This window comes from Trachemys scripta, chromosome 1 (genome assembly GCF_013100865.1).
Source record: "Trachemys scripta elegans isolate TJP31775 chromosome 1, CAS_Tse_1.0, whole genome shotgun sequence".
Taxonomy (NCBI): Eukaryota; Metazoa; Chordata; order Testudines; family Emydidae; genus Trachemys; species Trachemys scripta.
This window is the reverse complement of record NC_048298.1, coordinates 5,415,064-5,425,543: the sequence shown is the minus strand read 5'-3', so window position 1 is coordinate 5,425,543 and position 10,480 is coordinate 5,415,064. Positions and strand designations below refer to the sequence as shown.

General features: G+C 46.0%; 1 protein-coding gene across 1 annotated transcript; it reads left to right on the top strand.

The window, feature by feature from the left end:
* The first annotated feature begins 680 nt into the window (after nucleotides 1-680).
* Nucleotides 681-9,878, top strand: TSGA13 (testis specific 13). Its single transcript, XM_034754249.1, has 5 exons — nucleotides 681-734; nucleotides 1,880-2,086; nucleotides 3,544-3,659; nucleotides 6,889-7,001; nucleotides 9,682-9,878. The coding sequence occupies exons 1-5, from the start codon at nucleotides 681-683 to the stop codon at nucleotides 9,876-9,878; spliced, it is 687 nt and encodes a 228-aa protein (XP_034610140.1).
* The last annotated feature ends 602 nt before the right edge of the window (nucleotides 9,879-10,480 follow it).

The following is a 10,480-nucleotide window of genomic DNA, read 5'->3' as shown; positions in this document are numbered from 1 at the left end:
TATTTAAACTTCTCATTATTTATGACCCATGTGTAACCTACTTATTAATGGAACCATAATATAAAGTGTAACCAAAGGTTTTCTTAAACAGAAGAAAAATGTCTTGACCATTGGCAGTAATTTAGGTGGACATATTTACATTGCTAGCCTGGTCTGCTGAACACTGTAGCCACAGAGGCTAGTGTAGCCTACTGGTGAGTGTGTTCAGGTCTGTCTCATCTTATGCGGGGGTTCCGTTCCGCGGTTAGCGCGTAAAGCGAAAAACGCGTATAGCCAAAACTCCATTGAGTTCAATGGCGGGCAAAATCGCCCACACTACAGGTATAGTATTAAAATTGTTGTTTTTCTCTTTTTTTTTGTTTTTGTTTTTGCCGACTGCGTAAAGTTGAAATCGCGCATGTTAAATGCGCGTAAGATGCGACAGACCTGTATTACCGATCTCCCGCTGTGCCTGATCCACAGAGGATATGAATCATTGCAACTAGCAGCTATAAAATATTGACTAGAGCTCAAGCTGTAGTCGCTCATGTTTTCTGTGTTGGAGTCCCTGGTAAAATGCCCTGTCTGTTGGCTAAGATAGTGGCTATCATATTAGCACTGCTCTGCCTGATGAGAAGAGGGATTTGGGGATCCAGATAATTAATGATATTATTTAATTTCATAGTCTGATTTAGAAGAACATGAGCCGTTTTTTTCTACAAAATGAGGAGCAGTATTGTTACCATCCCAAACTGGTAAGTGAACCACTTTGTAACCAACACTACTTCCTACACGAGCATTAAAATTCAAGCATTACAAGCCTATTGCTGTGAGTCCTGTTCCCCCTGGGCAAGTGTTGACATCATAAAAAAGAACAAGGAGTCCTTGTGGCACCTCAGAGACTAACAAATTTATTTGGGCATTAGCTTTCGTATGCTAAACCCATTTCATCAGATGCATGCAGTGGAAAATACAGTAGGAAGATATATATATATATACACAGAGAACATGAAAAAATGGGGGTTGCCATACCAACTATAACAAGACTAATCAATTAAGGTAGGCTATTAGCAGCAGGAGAAAAAAAACTTTTGTAGTGATAATCAGGACGGCCCATTTCCAACAGTTGACAAGAAGGTGTGAGTAACAGTAGGTGTGAGTCCCCTACAGCCTGGTAGAACTCCTGCCTGAGTTACTATGCCAGAGATGGAAAGCACCTTGTAACTTCTTGCAGCAAATATAACTGTGTAAGTCAAGCTTAATATATTCCCAGCCAACCTGACACAGTTAGATGTTACCTTTGTCTCACATATAGTATTGAATACCATGGTCTGCTCCCCTGATCCAGAATCTATGTGATGTGTCTCCCCTCTATTAATTGGTTCACTAGTAGATAAGACTCTTACTGATCTCAGCTGAGGGAGTTTCTTCCTTAGCTCAAGTGGTCTATGTTGTATCATAGAATCAAAGGACTTGAAGGAACCTCAAGAAGTCTTATAGTCCAGTCCCCAACATTCAAGGCAGGACTAAGTATCTAGACTATCCCTGACAGATATTTGTCTAACCTGCTCTTAAAAAATCTCCAATTACGGAGATTCCACAATCTCCCTCGGCAATTTGTTCCAATGCTTAACTGTAGTACTAAAGTTCTGAGGTTCAAACCCTGCTGATCCCCCGCACTGATGTGGAGGTTATTGGGGGTCATTACACACCCATAAGGAGGCAGTTAGTGGCTTCTTATGTGTGATGTTTGTATGTATCACCATGGCTTCATTCTGTCCGGCAGTGGGGAGCAATTTTTTTCTGAAATGCAGTTTTCATTGAGTTTAATAGCAATTATATCCTGGGATACAGGGAGGTGGCACTTCTAACCCAGACATCCCACTTTGCCCCTGTACAGGCGAAGTACTTTGTGCCACTGACTGACGCTAAATTTCAAGACTATCTCAATGGCCGCAAGAGATACATCAAACTTATGTGCAGATCTTCAGAGTTCAATCAAGACAAGACAACACTGATCGTGACTAACAATCCCCTTCCTGACCTGAATTCCAGTCACAGAAAGGACACCCCCATGAAGTTTTTCTGCAAAGAGCACTTAGGAAGGGTAAAACATTTCACTGCTAATTTTTAACCTGGGAAAGGACATGGTCCTTGTAATGCTGAGACTTCAAAGCTGCAACCCTGGACCTCTAATGATGAAGAAGTAATAATATCCAATGATTAGAGCAGAGGATGGGTAGTCAGGGCTCTTGGGATCAAGTCTTATCAATACCACTAATTCCCGATGTGACTTTGGGCAAGTCACTTAATCTAATGTGCCTCATTTTCTCCATCTGTAAAATAGAGATAATATTGATATGTAGCTAAACATAAATATCTAGGTACTTATTTGACTCCCACCACCATAGTATTTAAGTGCTTCCCAAAAGTTAACTGATAAGACAACACTACCCCCCATAGCCTTTCTTTCCCTTCTCCACCTCTAGGAGTAAAAGTGTATACACTTTGTGTGTGTGTGTGTGTGTTCGCGCAAACACTAAGGTTCCAAAGACTTTTTCTCTTTCATCATATCAATGCTTGTTTTCATTTGCTGTTCATGAATCTTGGCATGACCAGGTTTTTGTTCATGTACACGTCCTGCCTATTTATTTGCATGTGGTCTTCCAATCAGGGAGCAGGAACAACATCATGTGATATAGGTCAGCAGTCAAATACCACAATAGCAAATAGTCTTAGTGACCAGTTTGTGAACAACACACAGGTTCAAATGTTTGCATGAACTGGTCATCGAGAGAGAGCAAATGAGTAAAACTGGTGGTTTGGCTGGAGAGCACTGAGGCCCAGAGTCTCAAAGATATTTAGGTGACTAATTCCTTTTGATTTCAATAGGCATTAAATGCCTAAATACCTTTGAGGACTGGGCCTGAGGTCCTTGTCTGAAAGGCACCGCAAAGGTGCCAGGAATTTTTAATTGAGCATGTGGTGTTGGACAGCAATGTGGACAAGGAGTTGGAATGAAATATCCTCAGTTTTGTCACGAGTCTCAAATATTTGGTGTTTTTCCTAATGCCCCAGCTCCTCCATTCGTACAATTACATGAGAATCTCAACTTTCATATTTCAAAACATAAGTTTCAAGCCCTCATGGATGCAAATGAAAACCTTAGAAACATGCAGCAAGTGTACCCCAAAGGCGCAGAAACCAGAAGACAGATTAAAGAGAACTCAACATTGACTTGAAATCATGAGATTTAAAAATAAATAAATCTCATGATTTTTGCAAGCCTGACTCATTATTTTTGAGGTTGTCATTAGCAATACACAATCTTTGGCGTTATAACAATTCAGACTTTTTCTCCACCTTTGAGCATTCACTGTATTTGCTTTTACTTTCTCTGAGAGACTCCTGCTTAACACACCTTCTCTTCCCTGGGTCATGACCTTCTTAAGTTCTCCTTGCTGACTGCAAGGCATTTGCCTCTCCTCTTATGGGCCAATTTTTAGGACTCCCCTTGCAACCTACATGTAGGCAGATCTTGTTTCTTTTCCATTTCTCCCAAAGGGGATCGATGCCAGGAGTCAGCTTCATTTACCCCCACTGAAGACACAACAGAATCAGCTGACTGGACCAGACACAAGTTTTGCTGAGGGAAAGGTTGGGAAATCACTGCAGTTCAGGTGAAGTCAATGCCCCATTTCTTTGCTCGCTGGTCCTTGTCAGTCCAGTGACATGGTGTCACATGTTGAGGTGCAATCCAGACCAGTGAGAGGTTGTGTCACCACCTGCCCCGTATCCCTAGCTGCTTTAAAATGCTCTGCTGCTCTAGGTCACTAGTCTAGATGCTCCCCACCAGCATACAAGCATGTGCTAAGTGTCTGTGTGACAAGCAGCCATGGTTCATTAATTCTGATTCCATCAGCCTGCTTATTACACTACAGCCACACGCTGGTCTCTGCCTACTACTAGCCAAGTGAACCCAACACCCACCCACCCCTAGTCCTGAATTTCCCCAAAACCATCTACCTGAAGTGTTCAGACCTCTCCTCAACCACTCAGAGAAATAATAAGGTTTGTTTGTTCCTTTAAAGAGACCATACCCAGCAGCTTGCCACATTAGCTGGAGTTAACAATCACTTCAATTCAAACACAGTACTGGGGGGGGGGGTTAGATTAAAATAAAACAAATTTATTCATGACAGGACATAGGTTGAATGATGCCAAATAAAAGAACTACAAGTGAAAACCTGCATCTAATAGTCTAAAACAATCTAGCAAGGTACAGTCTTTGTTTAAAATGGTTTTGCTCATCAATTACTCTTGGTCCACCATGGCTGACTATCCATCAGTCAGGACCTTCCACAGAAGTATGAGGTGCTGATTTCCCTTGTCTTCTTAAGTGGAAGAAAACTTAGGGGTTCACTGCCCCTCTCTTTATAGTCCAGTAAACCTTTGAAAAGCATCTCTCTTAAAGTTCATGAGACCCTGCTTCAAGAAGCAGGAAGGCTTCCTGGGGGTGCAGTCTCCATCCCCCAGTGATAGCTGAGTCATTACGTCTGCCGCTTGTTAGCTTGATGGCTTTGTTTACCTTTTATGTAACTATGCCTTCACTGTGTCTGCATGATAACCACGCTGGTTAGCCAAGCAAATACACAATTCTTTATGATTGTAAGGGTGCGGGATTCTACCCTGCAGCGCCTCCTGCTGGCCGTCTTTGGGAATTAGCTCTCCAGCCGTTAGAGCGCCCTCTGCAGTCTGGTGTCCTGCTACTGCTTGGCCCCCATGTCCCTCCCAGACCTGGTGCCCTGTTGTCTGGGGTGTTGCCTCCTGGCAATAACCCCTCACAGCTCTGGATCTCCCCCTCCCAGGGGGGAACTCCCACCTGCTATCCACGCTTCACCTCAATGTTAGGCTACTGCTCAATCTCTATCTAGCCCCCCATTCACTGGGGCCGACTGCAGTATAAGCCACTCATCACAGGCAAAGGGGTTTGGACCTGCTGCCTCTGGCAACCCAGTACCTAATAGGCCTTACCAGGCCTGCAGCCTGGGGCTTTCCTAGGCCAGAGCTCCCTGGCTCCCTAGGCCTTTCCCCAGCCCTGCTCCACTCTAGGTTCCCTTCTTGGCACCTTGCAGCTAGGCCTTTCTCCCTCTACAGGCAGAGGGAGACTGCCTGGGTCTCTGGCTCACAGCCTTTTATAGGGGCCAGCTGGGCCTGATTGGGGCATGGTCCAGCTGTGGCTACTTCCTCAATCAACCTAGCTTTCCCCTGCCACAGCCCTCTCCCTGGCTGTTTTAAGCCCTTCAGGCCAGGAGCGGGGTAACCACTCCTAGTTGTCCCCCGAAATCAGTTGGTTTTCAGGTCCTGTGGCTCCCCCCCCCCTTAGGCTGGGGGTGGATCCTTTAGCAGTGGGCGGGCCCACTTCCTGGAACCCAATAGGTACAATGATCTAGACAGACTGACTCCCAAACCGCTTTTTGAGCTTTGATGGTTCTATCTACTGCCTATGTAATTTGTAATTCCATTGTTACTGGTCACGCGGCTTCATTTGTATTCAAGATCTGGACGGTCCTGCTTCTATTGTGTTCAAATACAGACTTTAAAACATAAAATCAGAGGACATCCATAACTCCATATGTAGCATAGTCACACATATCCCACAATGATATTATTGACCCGTGTGGTGTTAGTTTTCAAATGATATCTCACAAGGCACAGGTTGTACAAATATCATTGCAGTAGGGTGTAGGGTGTGAAAACAGAGGTGTTTAGGGTCAGACGTGCATCTTGTTAGACTGAACAGTTACAGTATCTTCTTTGTTCCAGTGACTCTCAGGTTGGAGCGAGCCTGGGACAGGTAGCAAGGCTCTAAGCTACCATGGGGGAGGGAGAAAAAGTGTTTTGAAGATGAAATGTGTGTGTTAAATTTAATCACCAGCAAAAAATTATTTGCATGATTCAAGGTGGCCAAAGAGAACAATTCTGCACATACGCTTTGGCCCTGATTGCATGGTTTGTCATTACATCCAAGCTCTGCATTCTTATATCATTGGGACCTATAGGGTACCATCCGGTCCCTGAGTTATACTCAGTTATACCCTGAGTTAGTGTAGTATTGTTTTCTACAGCACAATTTCTTGTACTTACAATTTCTGTAGTGCAAAGCCCTCCCCCAGATGGGTTGTCAACAGGGTTTCCACTAGGGACCTTCAGCACCGCAGGCACCTGAGCTAAAGGAATAACTCCATTGGCTGGCAGCAGTAGTAGGCTGCTACCCCTTAATGCACTAGAGGAATTTTGCATTGGGTTATGCTTCATCTTAGAGCAGCAGTCCCCAAACTTTTGAGAGTTGGGCCCTCACTTTCCCCTGTCCACGCCCCTCCCCAGCCTCCCTGGGGCTGCGGCTCATGGGGAGGACACAAGCAGGGGTAATGGGGCCGAGGCTGGGGCCACAGCTAGAGGTGGGGCTGGGGCCAGGAGTGGGACCGAGGCTGAAGGCGGGGGTGTGAGCTGGGCCAGAAGCCAGGCACGCCACCTGGTGAAGCTCCTCTCCCAGTCCTGCCCTCAGCCTCAGCCCCAAGCTGGGAATGGAGCTGCGGCCAAGGCTGGGGGTTGTCACTGGGCTAGGAGCGGAGCCGCACTGACACAGGGGATGGGGCCAGGAGCTGGGGATGCAGCTGGAGCAGAGCTGGGGGCAGGGAAGGGCTGGGTGACGCTCCCTCCCCGCCTCTGTGGTGGCTGGCCCAGGCCCTGCCATGCCCCTTAGGGGGCCACACCCCACACTTGGTGGACCTCTGTCTTAGAGCAATATCATTTACTGAGCCATGCAGTGTTTGGGCTTGCTACAGAGATCTTCAAGAATAAATTGGTGCAGCTCTTCTGAGTAAGTTTTTCCATTCCAAACAGCAGGTTTTCCACAGACACTGATTTTAAGACTGAAGGACAGTTTTCCAAAAGCTATGCTGAGAGGCGATTGCTAAAGCTATACCCCCATCTCCACTTTCAAGCTTTCCCTAGACTAGGTAAGAAGTTACCACACATGCCCCCACCCAGAATTGCTGCTTGGCTTGTATTGAGCATGCTCAGTAGCATCTGCTGAAGCCACTGCCCTCCCTCCCCTATCCCCATTTGTAGGTATGGGTCATGTCTGGGTGGGAGGAGAGGGAAGTATGATAGATGCTCCCCCCACCCAACCCTCCTCTGTTAAAAAGAAGAAAGATTACGGAATCATTACAGTAGGGTGATGCACTTGGCTTCCACAGAAACACAACCAGAGCTGAGTAGCTGTGTACAGGATTTGCTCTTGGTGTTTACATTTTTCACAGGAGCAATTTATGGAGCTGATGTATCTAAGAGCTGCTCTTGTTCTGGGTTTGTCCACAGTCCAGAAAGTAAACTACCGTGAGAAGAGCAGCCCTTGTGCTATGTCAGCACCAGTACCAATGCCTGTGCATGTGCCAACCCACTAGTAAGCATGTTACACAGGCTCATTTTCCCCCTTCCATTACTTAAATGTACAGTGTTTGATAAGCCACATCTCTCTTCAGCTGTGCAAGAAGTAGTCCAGCATATTATGTATCGCAGTAATGTCAATTTATTTGCAAACATCAAGCTGATACAACTAATTCCTCCTGAAGATACTGTACCACTTCCCTCCCAGACCACTTGCCACTCCTCCAACCTTCAAATGGTGCTGCTCCCCAGAAGTTTTCCTTCCTAACCTATATCAAATTACTGTCCAAGTCAGCTGATGGGGAAATTTGGGGCCTTGTGGCCTCCCTTGGCAAGTAAGTATGCCCCTTGTCTCCATCCCACACCTGCCCTCCTCTAATTCTCCCCTCCTCAAATCCCAGACCCCTTATCTCAAAGCTCCCACTAGGTACCATTTGATCTCCTCAAGCTCAGATCCCAACCTAAGTTCCTCAGAAGCACAAAGCCATGCACCTAATAACCAGAACTCTTGCCAAGAAAGGTCCCAAGGCCTACAACTTCCCCATCAACTAAAATACTGTCTAGATGAAACACCAGCAGGGGTCTCCTCCTGACAATCCACCTTCTGAAGACAGCTGACCAGCAGGAATCCCTCTGCTGACCAGAGTGTCCTCTAGGAAGATAAGCTTAATGGGTTTCCCCTCTCCCATGCTTTGATGGCAAGTTTTCAGAGGTCAGAAAATCAGTAGGACTCTCCTCTGTGTAGCAGCTGGTGTTTGGAAAGGAGCCTCAGTAATGTGGTCCCATGCACTAGGGCAGTGTTTCTCAACGACTGGTCTTTCAACCAGCGCCGGTCCCTGAGATCTCCTGACGCAGTTTAGGGGGGCAACAAGCCAGGTGACAGAGCAGTTTATAAAAAGACTCTTGGGGGGGAAGACTCCTGGAGAGATCATAGGAAGTTTTGGGCAGGAAGAAGGAAGGGGCTGGCATGGCCAAGGTCAGCAGTGGTGTGCTATTGGGAGAAGAAATGTGTCGCAGAACCAAGATGTGCACTGGAGCTGAAGGACCTTGGGTGGCCCCCAACAGCTCAGACCCCCATCCTAAAGAGTGCTCTGGAGTGGTGAGGAAACTGAGGCAGGGTAGGGTTTATTATTTTTGTATAGATCTCTGTATTTCTCATGCTATGAAATAGCAATAGGGTTTTAGAATCCCATGCAAAGCAGTTGTATGTGTTAAGCATTAAACCTATCCCATGCCTCCTTGAAGAAGTAACCCAGAGAGCTCACATCTTCGAGTGGAGGTTTGTAAGAGGGTGCCAGAAAGAAGATCTGCACCCTGAGAGGGTCCCCAGAGCTCTAAGACCCTGGCAGTGCCTTGGCTCCATTTAGACTCTATGGGCTTAAAACACCTGGGGATTCAATAGCTGGATCCCCTCTCAGCAGTCTGGTTAGTGATCAAGAGGGAGTGCTCCACTGGAGCTGTGACAAGGAGCTGCACCCTGTGCCATGCTGCCAGGATCAACCCTTTTAGAGCCTTCATGGGGGAAGAACTGCTACAAGAGGCCACAGCATAATGTGCCAGGATCCTAAACAGAGAGGAAGGATGAGCCATCTCCTAGACTAGTGCCCAATCCACTGGGAGACCTGAGTCCAGGTCCCTAGCAAGTTACTCAGTTGGTCTGTGCCTCAATTCCCCATACGTTGTGAGGCTAAATACACTGACGACTGAGAGGCATGCATACTTTTTTAATGGGGGTCATATAAATACCTAAGACAGATGGAATAGTAGAAAAGAGACTTTAACACTCACTGGTAGCATGGGAACATGGCCAAAAAGTTGTATGCTACTTCGATGCTAGCTCTGTGTGTTACCCAGCCTTGCCAAGTTCAACTCACCCACTTTGAATTTGTTTCTTTTAACCGAAGAAAGAACACCTCTGTTCCCACTGCCCTCCCCAGACAGCACAGTAGAAGGTGGGAAGTAGTGTTTGAACTTGGGCTGGTAAACATTGATTAGAATTTTGAAAGGCTCGTATAAATGTATGTTCCCAACCAAAGCATTATTGGTTGGTATATTTATAACTCCAGTTAGTCTGTGTACTGCAAGCTCTTGACTCCAGTTGTAACCTACTCCCTCTGAGGTTTATTTGAGGGGAGGAGGAAAGGGATTAAAAAGGTACCTCTGAATAATTTGGAGAAGAGAGGAGCCACCCTGTATATCAGCCTTTCCTGTACTCTGTCTCCCTCTGAAACACCCTGTGCTTTGTTGTAGATACAAAGAAAGTGCAATCCCTTCCAAGAAAGAACAGCAAGCCCACAAGAGAAACAAGCTGCCAGTGGGAACCATTAACTCTTTCCTCCCTTTTTGAAGCAAAGCCCACTGTCAACGTACCAGGGGAAAACAGCTTCAAGTGTGGGAAAGTCTCGCAGTGGGTAGTAAGCAGTTCTTTTGTAGATAGTTCCAAATAAAGCCTTCCATTGAGTCCCTGCTATTTGGATGAATGCAGCCATCAAACCACTAAACGTTCTGGAGCCCAAAAAGCTCAACTGGCCCCTGCAAAGACACCTTTTAACAGAGGTTGCATGATTTGGGGTTTACGGTGGAGAATGATGCTGCAGTGCACATGTTTGGGGGACCAAGAACAAGGGTCGTTACAAAATATTAGTTGTTGGGCTATGAACATTGCCTTAGAAGGGGGCACTGTCAGCTCCATCTTTACTGTTATAGCAGCAGTCAGCCATTAGGATTATACTGAATTCTTTAGCCAAGTCAACTCCCATGACTGGCAGAGCTCCCAATAGCATCTCACATTCTTTATAAGAAAGAAAATCTACTCCCAGAGCACTTGTTCAGATTCCAGTTTCATAAACTGGCTCTAGTCCTCCAGCCCTCCAAGGCTTTGTTTGTGGGTGGGGAGAAGTACATCAAAAAAATAGCAACACTGGGAGTTAACACATTTCACCCTCATTTACAGAAGAAGAAATCTTAACATAAATACCTACATGAGGAACAAAAGTTTGAGTAGGGGGCAATCTAGCAGCCAAAGATAGAACATCCAATGCATGTTGGA